The sequence below is a fragment of the Oryctolagus cuniculus genome, chromosome 2 (genome assembly GCF_051225735.1).
Source record: "Oryctolagus cuniculus isolate XC-2025 breed Fujian yellow rabbit chromosome 2, ASM5122573v1, whole genome shotgun sequence".
Classification (NCBI taxonomy): Eukaryota; Metazoa; Chordata; class Mammalia; order Lagomorpha; family Leporidae; genus Oryctolagus; species Oryctolagus cuniculus.
Window position 1 is genome coordinate 162486719 of NC_142868.1, and position 19625 is coordinate 162506343.

The 19625-nt window shown below is 40.3% G+C and overlaps 1 protein-coding gene across 11 annotated transcripts in view; it reads left to right on the forward strand.

The window, feature by feature from the left end:
- The window catches only part of SRBD1 (S1 RNA binding domain 1), a 256608-nt gene that overhangs the window by 228878 nt on the left and 8105 nt on the right, over window positions 1-19625 (forward strand). For 7 of the 11 annotated variants that reach the window (XR_016230405.1, XR_016230404.1, XR_016230407.1 and 4 more), the window contains 2 exons: window positions 93-269; window positions 3496-3678. Coding sequence is in view for 6 of the 11 variants with exons in the window: in XM_008254454.5 (XP_008252676.3) it covers window positions 93-269; window positions 3496-3678 (360 nt within the window). In the remaining 5 variants the exon portion in view is untranslated. Of the gene's footprint in view, window positions 1-92; window positions 270-3495; window positions 3679-11146; window positions 13049-19625 lie in introns of all 11 variants that reach the window. The other 4 variants (XM_017340796.4, XM_089327708.1, XR_016230403.1 and 1 more) reach the window with 3 other exon arrangements.

Here is a 19625-nt window from a genome sequence, read left to right on the forward strand (position 1 = left end):
GTTGCAGTTGTTTTTATGGTCCACATGTTTGTATCACTCTTTTCAAATGAAATCTGCATTTTCTCAGTTTACTCATTTTATTATTTTTAAAGGCATATTGCAGGACTCAATGCCAACAGAGCCAAAAATATTATTGAATGGCGAGAACAAAATGGACCCTTCATCAACCGAGAACAGCTGAAGAAAGTGAAAGGGCTGGGTCCAAAATCCTTCCAACAGTGTGCTGGCTTCATCAGAATCAACCAGGATTACATTCGAACATTTTGCAGGTGATTATTAAAGTGTATACTTCTGTTCCTGTTACCAGCTTCCTTTCTTAGCGTTATCACCAGCCTACTGTTTCTAGGTGTCCACCATTCACACCTTCATTCAATATGTGTCAAGTGTGCTTTACTAGGTACAGACAATAGTAAGCAAGTCAGGAAACTCTGTTTTTCATGAGTGACAGATAATAAACTAGTCACGTATATGGTTTCTTATGATGCAATAAGTGTTACAGAAATTCAAACAGGGAGCTCTGACACTGTCTTGGAGAGCAGTTGTATTGAAAAGTTATTTGAGCAATTATTAATGGATCAAAAGAGTCAGCCACACAGGGATCAGAAGTCAAGTATACCCGGCAAAACCATCATTAGGTGTACAAAGGCCTGAGGCAGGACTAGGAAACAAAATAAGGTCCACAGGATTGGAGCATAGAAAGTAGAAAGAACAGATACAAGATGAGGTGACAAAGGAGATTTCAAGACTTCACAGTGACCACCTCACACTGAGATGGCTGTTCCTTAAGGATGCAAGGGCTTCCTTACTCTCTTCTCACCAAAAATTGACCAAATCAGTAATTATCAACTGTGTAGATTAAGAGCTAGGGTTTTACTTTCTAATGATGGTGCCCCAAAAGCAAAAAAACTGGATAAACTTCTCAGTACTTAGTCACAAGAGAACAGCTTTTATATATCTGCTACTTTAGAACTATCTGTTCCATTCAAATGAATTTTTCTTTTGGCAAGATTATAATACAGGCCATATAGAAAAATAAATATTATTCAAGGAAAGACCAAGGGAAAACCAACACCACAGGACAATAGAATATATTATAAAGCAATAATAGATAGTTTGGTTTAATGCTGAAATAGAATAGACTGGAGTCTGACATTCACTGAAACATAGTTAGAATTTAGTTTATGATAAAGGTGATGTTTCAAATAGTTGAGGAAAATTTGATGGATAGCTAATAAATGGTATTATGACAACTGGCATGAATTTGATATGTGTGGAGGAAGCTGTAGTCCCATCTTTTACCAGGATAAATTCCAGATGGAGCATAGACTTAAATCTAAAAAGTGGAACTGTGAAAGTACCAGAAAAGGGGCTAACAACATAGTGTAGTGAGTTAAGCCACTGCTTGCAACACCGATATCCCATATGGTCACCTGTTTAAGACCTGGCTACTCCACTTCCCATCCAGCTCCCTAGTAATGCGCCTGGGAAAGCAATGAAAAATGGCCCAAGTGCTTGGGCCCATGCACCCATGTGGGAGACCCAGATGAAGCTCCAGGCTCCTGGCTTTGGCCTGGCACAACCCCAGTCGTTTTGGACATTGGGAAGTAAACCCACAGATGGAAGATCTCTCTCTCTCTCTCTCTCTCTCTCTCTCTCTCTTCTCTCCTCTCTCTCATCTATCTCTGTGTGTGTGTGTCTGTTTGTCCCTCTGTGTAACTTTGCCTTTCAAGTAAATAAAAATAAATTCTTAGAAAAGTGCTGGAAGAAAACATGGACAAAGTTCACAAAACATTGGAATAGTAGGAAATCTTTGTAATTAGGTCACAAAACTCAAAAGCCAAAAATGAAAACGTTGAGGATAAGGTAATCCTCTATTTGTTAGTCTGTATGTTTTCTGAATACTTTCTTTAAAAATTTAAAAAGTATAAAGAACAAAAGGAAAAGTAAAATGTGTCTCAGTCTCCCCTTTCAAAATAATTTCTTATATATTGCTTCTCGAAAATAAATTTATGCTTATATCACCTTGTGTATGTGTTTATTCTTAACATATATACAGAAGAGATCATTCTATACAACTATTTGAAACCTGCTTTATTTGTTTATTCTGTATGTCTGCATAGTATTCAATAATGTGGATGGACCATAATTTGATCAATATCTTATTTTTTCAACTGATAATTACTGGAAGATTCATAACTGTCCTTGATTATATATCCAAGCTATCCTTGATATCATGATTATCCTTCCTTGATAGTTATACTTTTAAAGTTACCTTGAAAATTATTTTCTGTCCTAGTAATGTTGTGTTTTCAGAAAACACTTGGTTTATTTTTTGTTTTCATTCTTTCTGTGGCATAATATTTGATACTTTATATTATTCATGAGCAGTTTTTTAATGTAAGTTTTTATGGTTTCTGTGCTCATCACTATTTCTTATAGTTCATATTATCATTTTTCTGGAATTCATTGTTTTTGCTGGAGTTTATCCTTAAGAAACTCTTTTTAGGGCCGGCACCATGGCTCACTTGGCTAATCCTCCGCCTGCGGCACTGGCACACGGGGTTCTAGTTCCGGTTGGGGCGCCAGGTACTAGTCCCGGTTGCTTCTCTTCCAGTCCAGCTCTCTGCTGTGGCCCAGGAAGGGCAGCGGAGGATGGCCCACGTGCTTGTGTCCCTGCACCCGCATGGGAGACCGGGAGGAGGCACCTGGCTCCTGGCTTCCATCAGCGCAGCGCCGGCCGTAGTAGCCATTTGGGGAGTGAACCAACGGAAGGAAGACCTTTCTCTCTGTCTCTCTCACTGTCTATAACTCTACCTGTCAAATAAAAAAAAAAAAAAGAAACTCTTTTTAGAGAGGCTGTATAATCATTTTAATTCAGCTTCCTGTTGGAATACTAGTTTTTCTGGGTATATAATTGTAGATTCAAAATCATTTTATCTCTGAACTTTTAAGATACAGCTCCACCGTGTTCTGACATCTGATGTTTGCCAATGAGAAATCTGATGCCAGTCTGATTCTAGGCCCTTTTGAAGCAAATGATTTAATTTTACTCTCTTGAAAGCGTTTTGGGATTTAAAAGAATATTTATATTTTAAAGCTTCCCCATGATATGTCAAACATGAATCTTTTCTCGTTCGTCCTGTTCTGACTCAGTAGGTTCTTTTGAGGACTTGTATTTTTCTTCAGCTCTGAGAAATGTCATCATTTTGTTTCCCTCCAGTTTTCTGTTTGCTCCTAGAATAACTGGCAAATTACACAGACTGAATCATTTAAAAATGTTTTTGGATTTAAGTAACACAAAGCCCTGTTAACAGTGGTTCATACAAGTAAATGATAATCTCTGTGAAGTGAAGAGTTGCTGTTTGTATATATTTGTAAGGCAGAGAAATGAGCATGTTTTAAATTAAAGGACTCCTCTTTTTCCTCTAACATCCTCCTGCCCCTCCCTTTTTGGTGTAAATTTATGGGTTTCTTTCTGGTTTTAAATTGCTACAGCAGTCAGCAGACTGAATCTTCAAGCCAAATTCAAGGACTTGCTGTGACATCTTCAGCAGGTGTTGAGGTCACAAATGAGAAGCAGGGCAAAAAGAAGAGTAAAAGTACAGTCAGTGTTGTACTGAAACCAAACCCGTTGGACCAAACTTGTATTCATCCGGAATCATATGACATAGCAATGAGGTAAGTCAGCCCACGGGAGAAGGCTCTACGCCCAGAATGAGTTCTCGACAGCAAATGGCCTGTTTTGGCATAAGGGAAACTGAAAAATATGACCGTGTTTAACATGACAACATTTTTCAGAAGTTCCGCATTGCTGAGTTATGTGGCACATTATTTTATTTCAGTGAGGATTGAAGCCATTATTCCTGGAGCAGTGTCAAGCTAATAAACCCGCTTCTAATGGGGAAGTGTGTGTAATGGAAATTGCATGGCACTCTCTTCTGTTTGTTTTGGAAATTAACAAGACACAATTGACTAGCACCTGGCATAATGCTTGTGCTTTTCGAAAGATAAAGCCCTTTAGAAAGTAAACAGCCAACTCAGGTTTCCTAAGAATTTATCAGCCTGATGAGTTATTGCAGTCTTAAGAAATGATGCATTCTTAAGGAGCTTATATTTACACAGACTGATAGGAGGTTTTCAAGTATAAGGGGAGCTTAATGTAAGTCACTAAAAGAAAGAAAACACTATTTAATAGCACATTTATTTTAAAAACTTTAACTAGTTCAGAAACAGTGACTTGTTATATAACCAGAAGTTCTTTGCTGATTTATATGAGATATTAAAATAGTGTATATTTTCATTTTCACTGATGCTAAATAAGATTTTTAACTTATTTTGAAATTATTTGGTTATTTTAACAAATAATTGATTTGCTTTCTTCTAAAAGTCTTTAAAATTATAATTACAGCACATTAGAGAAAACTAAAAAAGCATAATAGTCTATCAACATCAAAACAGTGCTTCCTGTTTTTCCCCAAGTATTTTATTATTAAAATAAAATATACAGAAAAGTTAGAAAATTTGCAGTGAATTCCTCTATACCCACACCTTGGTTTCATCATCATTTATCATTCTCATTATCATTAATCATTAACATTAGCACACCTGCTTTTTCACATTTATCCATCTGTTTATGTCTCAGTCTATGTGTGAAAATTTCAGACATCAACGCACTTCCCAATAAAGACCTCAGCATGCATATGATTGACAATTAAATAATTTTTATATTTTTTTTCTTTTGAGGTAAAATTCACATGCAGTTTTTTTTGTTTTTTGTTTGTTTGTTTGTTTTTGTTTGTTTTGTTTGTTTGTTTTTGACAGGCAGAGTGGACAGTGAGAGAGAGAGAGACAGAGAGAAAGGTCTTCCTTTGCCATTGGTTCACCCTCCAATGGCCGCCACGGCTGGCGCACCGCGCTGATCCGATGGCAGAAGCCAGGTACTTATCCTGGTCTCCCATGTGGGTGCAGGGCCCAAGTACTCTGGCCATCCTCAACTGCAGTCCCGGGCCATAGCAGAGAGCTGGCCTGGAAGAGGGGCAACCGGGACAGAATCCAGCACCCCAACAGGGACTAGAACCCGCTGTGCCGGCGCCGCAAGGCGGAGGATTAGCCTAGTGAGCCGCAGCACTGGCCAACATGCAGTTAAATTTTAAGAGTACAATAGCTGAATTTTGACAAATTCCAACATCTGTGTAATCCAAACTCCTATCAAGATATCTTATCATTTGATGTTAGTCTTATTTTTTGGTTTTTCTCATTCTAGTTTGTATGTAGTAGTATCTGTGTAGTTTTAGTGAGCATTTTCTTGATAAGCTTTAGCCATTTGGGTATCTTCTTTTGTAAAATAATCTGTTCATGTAACTTGACTATTTTCTAATTGAGTTGTTTGGCATACATCAAAAAGTCCCTTGCCAAATATGTTTCACAAATATTTTCTCCCAGTTTCTGACCTTCCTTTTCATTTTGTAACGGTGTCTTATTGAGCAGAAATTATTAATTTTGATGATGTCTAATTTATCAATGTTTTGGATCTTATAGTTATTGCATTTCTTGTTTTAAGAACCCAAGATCTTACCTACCTCAAGTTATAAATGAATCCACCAGTATTTTCTTATAATAGCGTCATGGTTTTAGCCTTTACATTTGTGTATAATACATCTTAAATTCCTTTTAGTGTATAATTTGAATTAGAGAGCAGGGTTCATTTTCTTTCTCCATTATGACCACTTAGTTATCCTAGCACTATGTCTAAAGAATGAACAAATGAGGTGGGCATTTGGCACAGTGGTTAATAACCCACTTGGGATACCTGCATCCCATATTGGAGTGGCTTGGTTGAGTCTTGCCTGCACTTCCAGTTCATCTTCCAGTTCACCTTCCAACCTGGTAGATAGCAGGTAATGGCCCAAGTACTTGAGTACTTGCCCACTTATGTGGGAGACCCAAATTGAGTTCTGGGTTCCTGGCTTCAGACTGGCCCACCCCTAGCTGTTGTAGGTATTTGGAGAGTGAACCAACAAATGGAATTTCTCCCTGTCTGTGTCTTTATGTGTCTTTACTTTCAAGTAAGTAAAATTAAATAAGTTAGGGGAAAAAATTTTACTTAGCTCATATTTGTTGCCTTTGTTTAAAAATCAAATGACTTAGCCAGCGCTGTGGCTCACTTGGCTAATTCTCTGCCTGCAGCGCTGGCACCCCGGGTTCTAGTCCCGGTTGGGGTGCCGGGTACTAGTCCCAGATGCTCCTCTTCCAGTCCCGCTCTCTGCTGTGGCCCAGGAGTGCAGTGGAGGATGGCCCAAGTGCTTGGGCCCTGCACCCGCATGGGAGACCTGGAGGAGGCACCCGGCTCCTGGCTTCCATTGGTGCAGCGCCGGCCGTGGCGGCCATTAGGGGAGTGAACCAACGGAAGGAAGACCTTTCTCTCTGTCTCTCTCTCTCTCAGTGTCTAACTCTGCCTGTCAAAAAAAAAAAAAAAAAAAGTGACTAGATAAATGTAGATAAATGTGGGTCTGTTTCTGGCTATTCTGTTTTGTTGTTCTGTTTTTCAGTCTTGATGTCAGCTATACTATATTGATTTTTTTTAGCATTCTATTAAGTTCTGAGGTTAGATCGTGTAAGTTCTTCATTTTTTTTTCTTTTTAAAAATTGAATATTCTGGATGCCAGCACTGTGGCTCAGTGGGTTAAAGCCCCAGTCTGCAGTGCTGGCATCCCATGTGGGTACTGGCTTGAGTTTTGGCTGCTCCACTTCTGATCCAGCTCTCAGCTGTCGCTTGAGAAAGCAATAAAGGATGGCCCAAGTCCTTGGGCCCCTGCGCCCTCGTGGGAGACTCAGAGGAAGCTTCTGGCTCCTGGCTTCAGATCAGCCCAGCTCAAGCCGCTGCGGCCATGTGGGGAGTGAACCAGCAGATGAAAGACTCTCTCTCTGTAACTCTGCCTTTCAAATAAATAAAATCAATCTTTTTTAAAAAAAAAATAAATATTCCAAGTGATTAGTATTTTCTCATAAATTTTAGAATCAGCTTGTCAGTCACCATTTTTAAAAAAACCCTTATGGGATTAAAATTAGAATTATATTGACTCTCTAGGTGAATTTACAATTAGTGTTTATTGAATCTTTTGGAGCATAAACATACTATAACTTGCCATTTACTTAGGCCTTCTTCACTTCTCTAAGAAGTGTTTTACAGTTTCCATTGTATGGGTTTATTAAGTGTGTTGTGTTTTTCAACACTGTTGTAAATAGAATTTGTAAAATTTGCCACTGCTAGTTTGTTGCTAATAGATATGATCATTACTGATTTTTGTTTGGTAACTTTGTGTCCTACAGACTCACTAGATTATTTATTCCTTCTAGTGAGTATATGTAGATTCCTTAAGTTTTTCTACCTAAGCAGTTTTGTCATCAGCAAATAAAGATTGACTTCTTCCATTTTAATCTCCATGCCTTTTGTTTCTTTATCTGGCCTATTTCAATGGCCAGAACCTTCGTATAAGTTGAGTAGAAGTGATGAGAGTAGACATTCCTGTCTTGTTCTCAACCTTAGGACATGTATCCTATTTTTAAAAAAATATTGGCTGGCACCGTGGCTCACTAGGTTAATCCTCTACCTGCGGCACCGGCACCCCGGATTCTAGTCCTGGTTGGGGCGCCGGATTCTGTTCCGGTTGCTCCTCTTCCAGTCCAGCTCTCTGCTGTGGCCCAGGAGTGCAGTGGAGGATGGCTCAAGTGCTTGGGCCCTGCACCCGCATGGGAGACCAGGAAGAAGCACCTGGCTCCTGGCTTCGGATCGGCTCAGTGCGCCAGCAATAGCGGCCATTTGGGGGGTGAACCAACAGAAAGAAGACCTTTCTTTCTGTCTCTCTCACTGTCTAACTCTGCCTGTCAAAAATAAAAAAAAAAATCAAGGTATTTTGTGATCTCATAGTAATTGTATTTTTAGTGTTTGTTGTTTGAGAAGATACTTATGTGCACATGGATCCACAGACTGATTTCAATAGCTTTGATGTCTCCATGGAGATAAAATTAGAATTTTGTTCTATGCAAGCCAGTCTTTTTTAAGATTTATTTATTTATTTGAAAGGTAGAGTTACAGAGAAAGAAGGAGACACAGAGAGGGAGAGAGAGAGATCTCCCATCACTGGTTTCGCTCCTCAAATGGCTGTAACAACCAGGGCTGGGCCAGGCACATTAACAGGGAGCTGGATCAGAAGTGGAGCAACAGGGACTCGATTCGGCGCTTGTATGGGATACCGACATCGCAGGCAAAGGGTAAACCTTCTGTGCCACAGCACTGGCCCACAATGTCTTTTTTAATGTACAGTTTTTGTTTGTTTCTGTAATATTGTTATAATATAGGTTATAAGTTTTTCAACTTGCTTTCTATTACAAGCACAGTTTTTTTTGGGGGGGAGCTCTACAGTTTCTACATGTTCTAATTAAAAGGCTAGATGATATCATAAAATGATGATCTTTGATTTAATAACAACAGTGCTAATAGTGATTCCTTATGGTAGGTTCCTAGAAACAGGATTCTTCTGCCAAAGGTTTGAAAGTTTTTGTGACTGTTCACACACATTGCCAAGTAACACACTGGTTTATAATGCCATGAACAGTGTTTAAGCCTGAACAGTCTTAAATTTCTCCTGTCAGACTAGACTCTTCTGCCAATTTTCGTATGGGCCAATTTCTGTATGAATGCCCTGCTAGTGATTTCACCCCTCTCTTGGCTTCTTTTGGAAATGGCCTTGTGTCTGAAGCAGGGAACTTGCAGACTATTTCATGGGAAATGTCTTCTGTATGTACTTCAATTCTTGATCTTTAAAATCTGGAGATAATATTGTTAATGAAACTTGCCATTCCAATGACCTCGTTTAGAACCCAAGTAGTCGTTTCTGGCTTTTAGGTACACCTACTCTAGACATCACTCAACATAGGTAGTTCATACTCCCATGTAATGAATGACAAACAAATATCTTCCCAGGGGAAAAAAAAAGCCCATTCAGTATGTGATTATGTCAATATTGGTTTGACCTCCGTCTGTAAGAATAAGTTCCATTGCAGTAAATTTGAGTTTCGGTTATATCAGAGAAGTGATAGGAAAGTAAATGACCTTAATGTCATCCTCATAATGTCACCCTCAGAAATTTATCAAAATGTAAAATTACTGTCTTTCTCTTTTTCTGTTTATGGCATCCTTTCCCATTTCATATTTTGGATTTTAAAAAAAAGGAAGACCTTTCTCTCTCTCACTGTCTAACTCTGCCGTCATTTAAGTCTACAGGCTCATTATTGCTTTGACCTTCTCATTCTGTGCTCCCTAAAAGCTAAGGGCAGCAACCACTTCTTATCTTACTTCCCCTTATAACATGTAATCCATTGCTCCTCCTTTTCATTGCCAGACTTCTCAGAAAAACTGTCTGCCTCTACTTCTTACTATCTTCTTCCTCCCAGTTTTTTACAAACTGGCTTCTATCCTTAGCTCTCTCCTGAAATTACTGTCTTAACTAATGGCCTCCTGATTATCAAAACCAGCGGCTACTTTTCCATTCTAGAACATTCTGCCACATTTGACAGCATCAACTTTCCGACCTTCTTTCATGGCTTCATATTGTGCCTTCTCTGGTTTTTCCTCCTGCTTTGGCCTGCTAGATGGAGAAGTTCTTCAAGTGTTTTACCTTAGTCACCTTCTCTTTTGTTCTGTGCAGCCCCTTCATCTCTGACATCTTCACGTAATTCCAATCCTGTATCTTCCTTTCTGTACTCCAGGTTTTTCTCCTAAGCTCTGGCTCTACCTCTTCTTTCATCAGTGAGTTTCCTCATGAATATGTTAGCAATTCAAATGCAATGTATCTAAAACTGAAATGTGCACCGCCATATAATTTTATAATTCCATCCTCTCCTCATCAGTTCTCCTCACTAGTCCCTCACAAAAACAAGACAAATAAACAAAAAGATTTGGCCTTCCTCTGTTGCTCCTAATGAATGGATAATGGCACTACTGTCTTAAACTGACAGAATCATTCATTCATTCAACAAATGTCTTTTGAGTGCCTGCTGTATTCCAAGTACCATTATGCAGTCTTGGGATATATGGTAAATGCCAAGATCTATGCTTTTAAAGAGACAGATATTATACAACCAGCAAAAAACTAACAAAAAAATTGATACAAGCGATAAATGCTGTCAGAAACAGGGAAAAAGAAGACCAATGGGATCAGGACTGCCAGCATTATGGTTAAGAGCTTGCATATGTAAGGAGAGTAGTCAGCACAGGCCTCACTGACAAGATGACGTTTGAGTAAAATCTTGATGGAGGTAAAGGAGTCAGCTGTGTGGATATCGTGAAAATAAGTTCAGGGAGGAGGGGCCAAACGTGTGTAGGCCTTAATGTGGACTCAGGCCTGCAATGCTCAAAAAAGACTAGCAAGGCAGCCCATGTGGCTAGAGCAGAAAGAGCAAGGAAGTGGAAAATAGGTCAAAAGGGCATTGGGATGTTGTTATAGGGACTTGAACTCAATCGTGAGTGAAATCAGGAGCCATCGCTGGAGTTTGAGCTAAAGAGTGCCATGATCTGATTTACATGTTAAAAGGATCCCATTGTCTGCTGTGATAAGAATAAACTATAAAGGGAGTGGTAGAAACAGGGAGACAGACTAATTACAGTCGTCTAAGTGAAAGATGATGATGACTGAGACCTAGATGACAGAAGTGTTGAAGTGTTCAGATTCTAGTATATTTTCAAAGTACAGCCAATAGATTTTGCTGACAGATTGGATGAAGGGAGTGAAAGACAGTAACTGTGGTTATGAATAGCAAAAATAATATGAATACTCAAGACAGTGTGGAATATGAAGTAGAAACTCGCTGTTTTGGAAGAGGAGTGCGAAAGAGAGAAGTTAAAGAACTAAGCAGTGATCACTCCCCTGGTGATTTCTTCCAGTCTCTTAGCTTTAAGGATTATGGTAAGCTCTTGACTCCTATATTTATGTCCTTTGCCCAAACTACTCTTCCCAACTTCACACTCCTGTGTCTAGCTGCCTAACCTGACATGCATAAAACTGAACCTAGCTCTTTCCCCTAAAATCTTGCTCCAACCACAGTCTTCCTCAGCTCAGATGACTTCATTTCATCCTTTGTTTTTCAGTCCAGATTCCTTGAAGTTGCCCATGACCCTATGGGATACTCCTTTGTAGAAAACAGCTCCTTCTCCATGAACAACCTTTGTGTTTCACGAGGATACTTCATAATGATTGACCTCTATTAGGGTATCTGTGAGTATAAGTTGTATCCTCCCTACTTTGGGAGGCTCCTTGAGGCTATAAATCCCCTCTATTCATTTGTATATTCTTTAGGTTGTACCTCAGTGCTCTGCACATTCGAATTGATGAATAAATCATCACCAGCAAAATTCATAAATGTTGAAATCATAGAAAATACAAAAAAATGGGAGGACGTTGAACTTATCTTAAGAGTCAGGATCTTGAAAGAAGATCCCCCCTTAATAAAAGTAAGGAAAATAATAATATGTTGAAAAAAAGTAAGCAACTTCTTTATGCCACTTATTCATTATAGACTTGGATGGTCAAAAAGAAATGTGACACAGGAGAATATCATAAAGTAAAGCTGTGAGCCTCTCTATTTGTCCTCGTCTCTGCAAAAGAAATGATGTATCTGAAAGTTTGGCATCTGAATCACTTAAGGCTAGTGGCAGTTAAATTTAAGGTTGACTTATTGTAGGCTGAATGCTGCAATAGCACAGGGACCAGAAGATTACAGGTCATTACAGTGCCACCAGCACCTGACAAACACTGACATGGCATCATTTGAAAGAATAAATGATAGAGAATGAAACATAGTTGAGGAAAGGGAACTACTCAGGAGTTGACAACTTTAATAGAACCAAGTGCAATGTGTCTGGCTTTCCTGCAGTGCAGACATTTTTCCTGTAGTCTTAAATTGTCTGAGGTCAATCTAGTTGTGTAGCTAAACTGTTGGTAGCCCATTTGGATCATCCATTCCTAGTGTTGCCTTCTTCACATGCAGGATAGGTGCTTCTTTCAGAATCCCTGTGCATTGAAAGGATTTCAGAACCTCTCCAAATTGAATGTCATTTGCCTTCACAAAGGAGTGTGTTCAGGGTCCAGGTTTCCTCATTGTCACAAAATAGAGAGGCAGAGACAGACCATCCAAGAGGATTTCCTACCATTTTCAGTTGTCATCCAGGAATTACACAGGGTCTCCACAAGTGGATGGTTTCATCGTATGGATGTTGTAAGCCATGGTTGAAATTGCTGCTATGGCGTGAGTAAAATAAGGCCCAGAAACAGCCTATTTAGGGGTTACCCATCTGCTACGTGTCCCATTTCTGTCCTGCCATTCTGGGTGATCGGGAGAGCCAAGGCAATATCAGATTTCCTCTTTTTCTTGAGTAAGGTGCCAGGAGGTAGTGCTTTGTGCCGCAGAGTATGCTGATTTATATGTGTCACAGTGAGACCTGGCTCTCTCCCAAGGAATCTACTGCATTAAGAACTTGATTCACTCCAGATAGTTAAGCTTGAAAGTTGTTGCGCTCTTGATTTAACTTGGAAAATGCCAGGATATTTAATGGCAAGACTGTTACTCAGCACTCATTTTGATAAAACATTAACTAGTATTTGTTATTTTCATTTTGGCCATTAGGGGGAAATTTTAAAAGTCTAGTTTCTGGAAGTGGTTAACAGCGTATAAGGCAGGAATATGATGTTTCATTCTGATGGACGAGGTAAATGTTTATCGAGGCATGATTTGTAGTAATACCTGTACTGTAATGTTAGTACTGTGATATTTCCTTTATTATTGCTAATGTGCCTATTTCTGACCCCTACAATCAAGGTTGAAAAGTGTGTTTTCAGAGAGTAGACAACCATGAATTTAAAATTCAGGCCTGGGACAGGAATAATGACAGCCTGGCAAGATCCTTGAATGGAGAGAGGAACCTCTGTACAGAAGTCAAGCAGTGTTCATTCTTACATTACTGAAGACTTGTGTCGGGTTTTTCAGACCAAAGGTGGGATTAACTCAACAGATACACAAGGATTCCTTGATGAAATAAATGAATCCTACCCGGTGCCCCTTGGCTAAAAGTGACTGGACTGAGATGAGGCCCTTCAGAGGTCCTGCTTTGCTTCCTGCCATAGAGCCGAAAGAAAGTCAAGGCAGAGAGTCATGAGTGCCCAGTACTGAAGACCGTTAGTAAGTGGGCACATCTCAGTCTCTTGTCTCTCCCTTCCTGCTCAGCAAATTAGCGTCTGTTAACTCCTCCTGTCACTCCCCGTCTTCGTGGGGGAACGACACTAAGCCCTGCCTAGGCTTCATATCCGAGTCACGGCACCATTATGTCGCTCCCCCTCTTCGTGGAGGAACGACACAGGACCCTGCGCTGTTCTTTTGTCTGCTCGGCCCTCCCTGGGTTTGCTGCTGGTTCTTCCCGGGTTGGCTACCGTCCCTTCCACCTCCGTGGAAGGGCGGTTCCCCCTGCCACTTTCCACACTTCCGCGGGGGAGTGGCACACCGCCGGCCGGCTCTCTCGGGGGCTGCACAGGTGTTCCCCTTAGATGTTCCTGATGCATGTTGTCTCTCTCCTCCTTTATAGTCCTCTTCCGCCAATCCCAACTCGGCTGCCCACACGCCGAGTACGCTGCTCTCCTCCAATCAGGAGTAGGATCAGCTCCTGGAGGTCATCACTCAAGTTGGCAAGAGGCAGCTGCGTAGAAGCTGTTTTCTCCTCTCCCAGCACCATATTGTGGGAGAGCAGATGCATAGAATAAGTCTTAATTCCAGTAACTTAGTCTAGTCCGGGTTGCTCCCCACACCTCCTTTAGGATCGCCTTCAGCGGTTCAGTCACCTTCTCTCCAGCTAAGCTTGCTGCCCTGCAAGGAAAGAAGTCTTCTAGCAAATAAATAGTTGTAAGGCAGAAAGTGAAAATTGTTTTAAAACAAATAGCAGCAGTGGACCGGTGGCATTCACAGATCTGATACTCATAGTTTTGACTGTGAGCAAGCAGATGGCCCATGACTTAGGGTTCGAGATTTCCCTGAGCAGTGACTCCCCTGGCCTACTGATAATGTTGAGTGCACCTCCTCACATCTAAAATCACCACGTTTTGTTCCGTATTGGTGTGCCAGCTAACTCCTGCAATGATAAAAACATGCTTCCTTGTGGGAAACTTGACTGAAGAGAAATCCAACTGCAAAGGCTGTAAAATAAATGGTGATTAGGTAAACAGACCTAAGAGATTATTTGCAAATCTGAAAGGTCTCAAAGTTTTCTGGACTTGCCTTGCAAGAGTTGGCAGCATTCAGACACCAAAATTAAGGCAGAATCATCACTGGCTCTTGATAAGTGATAACTTAGGACATATACCAATTAGTGATCCTACATTAACTTCTAATGGAGCTATTGTTAGGCTATATTAGAACGTCTTTTCTGAAGAGAAACAGCATTATAAAAAAGAGAGGCCAGACTTTAAAAATATGAATATATTAAGTTGGAAGATTACTAAAAGTTATTTTTGGGCTTTTCCTCTTGTTAGTAGTTAAAATCTAAATATCTTACAATAGCCCTCAGGAGGTAATGTTCAGCATATTTTCAAAAGTGCCCTCACAAAAGAGAAAAGTGTTGGAAGAGAATCCACCCCCTTGGGAATTAGATGATGAGACTCTGGGTTCCTAGGACTTGATTGTCATATCTGACGTCCTAGACCCTGTGCCAACACAGCCCACACGAAGTTTCTGGCACACCCAGTAGAGGGAACTTGAAGTTCAAGAACCTGAAGCCATGCATGACTTACCCCTGGCTCAGCCTAGCAGCATTGCACTGCCTAGAGGCAGTCAGACTGCCTGGCCTCAAACCATGGGGATGTTATGTAACCCCCTTGTACCTCCGTTTTCTTGTCTGGTAAGTGGGGGTAAAAATAGTGCCTATCTCATTACACAAGTTAATAAACAGGCTCTTGGAAAAGCTCAGGGAAAATACATGTTATGAAAAACCTATACAAGGGTTTCAAAAGTTTTTTGCACCAAAATAAATTTATCTTTTAATTTCATTTTCCATGAACTTTGAAAGTACCCTGGTATACCTATCTGTGTTGGAAAAATGAAATGTAGAGATAAGTTTATTTTGCTGTAAAAAAAATCCTTGAAATTCATGCACAAGTTTTCATAATATGTATTTTCCTTGAATTTTCTGAAGACCCCTTTTCTATGGAGTACTTAGCACTCAGGACAGAGTGACTGGTCTGTGTAGCCACTGTCATGGCAATTGTCAGATTTGTTGTGATTGACACAGGGCTGTCAAGCTGAACCATCAGAGAAAAGCAGGGGGAAGTGGTCCATCCCCAAGGAAGAAAGGTGGGGTGGTTTACCATGTGACCTGGGTATGGTTTGGGGCATTTTACATTGTTGGTTAGTGTTGATACCGGCTCTGGGCACTGGAGAAATGGCTGGTTTCTCTCCTGCCTGTCTGGAGCAGCTTGTTAGTAAGCCAAGAAGGAAGAGCAAGAAGGAATTGCCCGCCAGCCATCAAGTTGTGCTTGCTCCAGGCATTTCCACCTCCACAGCGTTTGTCTGCCCTTCTCCTTTTCTCCTCTTCAAGTTTAGGCCGCTAGGTCTGGAGCCTGAAGCTCAGGCGGGTATTGATTTACTTTCCCATTATCTCCCCCTCCTTCCTGTCCCCAGTCTCGCTGTGGATTGTAATCTCAGCCTGTCTTCTGATCCTCTGCGTCACCATAAACAAATTACTGTTACCTCCATTGCCCACTCTTTAAATGTGATAACAGCACCCCTGCCCATTCAGAGGGCAACCAAGGATGGGCTGTATTGGCGGATACTGAGCGTTTTCAAATTTTAGGAAAGGAAGATTGCTTGTGAGGTCAGTATTCGTAGCAAAAGTGCTGCTTCCCCAGGAAAAGGAGCTTTCCCTCACTACCGGAGCTGCATCCCCCAGTAGCCAGAGCCGTTGGCCTCTACAGTTCTGAATGCCACTTTTCTATTTGCCCTTCTCTTTCAAATATTCACAGGCACTAATCCACGTTATGGCTTTACAGGCAGTAAATTAAATTATATTAATTCTAAACACAGAGTTTTTGAGCTGTAGAGACTCTGCAGCCTTTGAAACCACTAACTTAATTTTGTCCAACTCTTACTCAGTAACTCAAAAAGAGCCAACATTTTTTTTCTTTTGAATTTAGTTTGAAAAATAATAATAAATTGCTCCCAGGCAGGGGTCCTGGGTGCCAAATTTTATCTGAGATCTAAATCTTCTGTCTGCATTGAAAATCCCCCACGGTAAAGGGGTAGGGGGTGCTAATGAAGATGTGAAGCGTCGTAACTGTTAACCTCAGCTGCAAGCCTGTGTGATTTTGGACAGATGGCTCCGTCTCTCTGAGGTTTTCCTTATCTGCAGATCTACACCCACAATAAACTTTTGAGAGAATTAAATGAAATCATCTTCCTTGAGTCCTTTCAAAGTATTCACGCATAGTCTGCACGTAGAAACCCTGCCTCTGAAAGAGCAGATCCAAGTGCAGAACTGTGTATTCCAGTTACACTGTCGTGACGTAGGGTTCGGCTGTAGCCTCATTCCAGGCACAGGCTCTGTTCCATCTGAGAGTCTTCCTCCACACCAACTCAGCGTTCACTGGTGAATTCTCAGTTGGCTTCAGCATGTTGTACATTTCCTTGAAAAGCTTGGTTTTAGCAAATCTTTATCATTTGAGCAAGGGGCATAGGATTTAAAACAACCAAATTCCCTAGAAAGGGGGCAATCAAGCTGCCTAATACTGTGGATATTTCCTCCCCCAACCCTGGTCTCTTTTGATGGACATGTTCTTAAAATTGTGAGAAAACTCATATTCTTACGTCACTTGCAAATTTATTTCTAAGGCAGTTTCTTAAACAGGAGTTTACTCTTTAGAACAATGCTATCAGCATTTCAATCCTTAGTGCCTTCCTGCTTTTATATCTCTTTTGGATACATATGTATATGCATTTGTCCCTTACAGTTTAAATCATAGGATAATTACCCAGTATATATTATATATAACAAGTGGTTCTGAAATAGGGAACCTGCATAGATTTTTAAGTGAAGATATTTTAACTGTACTTTTTATATGCAAAATTAATTGCCTGTACTAAGTTGGTAAAGATTATAACTTTTAAAATAAAACACCACCTTTCTATGAATTGTTCTTCTATATATCAAATAATGCAGCATGCAGTGGGTGCCCAGATTCTGTGCATGTGTAACAGATTTTTTAAAAAGAAGGAAACATTTAGCAAACTCTTCATCAGTTACAATCAGGTAACTGTCTGATGCTTACAAACTAAGTCCTTTGCAAGAAAAAAACCTGCATTTCTTTTTTTTTTTTAATTAAAAAAGTTTTTTTTATTTTATTTGAGAGGTAGAATTATAGACAGTGGGAGAGAGAGACAAAGAGAAAGGTCTTCCTTCCATTGGTTCACTCCCCAAATGGCTGCTACGGCCGGCACTGCGCCGATCCGAAGCCAAGAGCCAGGTGCTTCTTCCTTGTCTCCCATGCAGGTGCAGGGACCAAAACCGCATTTCTTAAGCAGTGACCACTTCTCCTTTTTTAGTTCTTGGTTATTTTCTGCTACTCTCATAAATGCAAGCAGTGTTCCAAAAATACTGCAGATAGTAGCCAGCGATAGCATTGCACAGCCCCGATAGCTGTGTCCCGTTTACAACTGGGCTCCCAGATCCTGCTCTAAGTAAGAGCTTCTAGAGCAATCCCTTCCCCTTTTTGAAAGGGTTACCCTTTTTTAACTATTTATCTGCAGTGTGTTAGTTTTCAGAAGTCAGTGTAAACTCTTGAGTAGAATTACTTGCTCCTTCGGTAACTGACTATATGTTAAGAAAAGGCACTTACATATTATTTTCACCAGATATCTACTAGCTTCTGTAGTCCTGTGGAGCTCTCCAAAAATGCACTCTAGTTGAATTTATAATTACTTGTGGATTTTGTACCAGAGAAAGATTTTAAAGGATTCTGGCCCAGTTAAGTGTGTTTTGGTTTAACAAGGAGACTAGAAATGCGTAAAGATTCTTTGATGATGATGAAAGCGCATTGCTGTCTCTGTGGTTTGACTGCTGGCCCAGCAGACGGGGTAAGACTGGCACTGTTTCTTTAACGTGGACCTAGTATGCCCCACTCTGTACTCACCTGTGTCAATGCAGCTCTCCTGTAGACAGTGTAAAAGGAGTAGCAGGTTTTAGCCTTCATCACATTTGAATTTATTAGTCTTTATTTAGTCTTGAGAATAGTCAATCTGAAAATATATACAGTATCTGTATTTTTTTAGAGTAACAGATTATTCTTGGACTTTTCATTTGTGTTCCATCAGTTAATCCACAGTCACAGTTTAAAAGGCCAAATTTTCTCTGAGAGCAAAAGCCCTCTTTAAATCTTTGAATGTCTATGTGTATCACAGATTACAACCTGCTGACCCTGTACCTAGTCATTTCTAAAATTTTTTGCTTATTGAGATAGTTACTTTAAAACTAATAGATGAGCCGCGGCTCACTAGGCGAATCCTCCACCTGTGGTGCCGGTACCTTGGGTTCTAGTCCTGGCTGAGGCACCGGTTCTGTCCCGGTTGCTCCTCTTCCAGTCCAGCTCTCTGCTGTGGCCCGGGAAGGCAGTGGAGGATGGCCCAAGTGCTTGGCTCCTGGCTTCAGATTGGCACAGTGCGCCAGCCATAGCAGCCATTTGGGGGGTGAACCAACCAATGGAAGGAAGACACCTCTCTCTCTGTCTCTCTCTCTCTAACTCTGCCTGTCAAAACAAAACAAAAAGTAATAGATGAAAATAAGCCAGTATGAAAGTGTCTTAAAAGTGTTGAGAGTGAGCAGAGGACTAGAAGTACTTTGCCCTTAGAGCACGGTTCTGGGTGGAGTTATAAATCATGTGTGTTTTGCCCACAAAGCACATGCTAATATTAAGTTGTTTTTAAAGTGATTGTGTTGCATCACCATGGTTCTTCTGTGTTCTGTAGGGTATCATGTTGCTTTAATGTAATGAACCAAGTCCTCAGCTCCTAAATCTCCATGCTGGAAATGATTACATAAAACTGACTGGCTATGTCTGAAGGCTTATGAATCTTGAGAATTTCTTCTTCTTTGGGGGGGAAAAAACCTTACAAAGACTTTTCTTATTCTTTGAGGGGAAAGCCCTGCATTTGTAACATATTTCTGTTGAAAATATCAGTGATTTTAGGTTATATACCACTCTGAAAAATAGGCATTATCTCCACTGCAAGGTCTGTGTTTTAACTTTGTGCAGATGTGTGCTAAAAGAACATGATGTGCTTATTTGTTGCATTTATGCTACTTTCTTACTTTAAGTAAGATGGATGAAATTACATATTAAATAAAAACAGCAGCTCAAACAGCAGTCCTTAGCAAACTGAGAAAGCCTTGCAGAGACAGTGGGGAAAAATGAAAATATGACTTTAATAACTCATTGACTTTTGAGAGAACTGTTTAAAAGCATGTGCGTAATGATTTATTTGTGGGATTTGCTCAGTGTTAACTGTTGTTTAAAGTCAATCTGCCATTTAATTGTGTT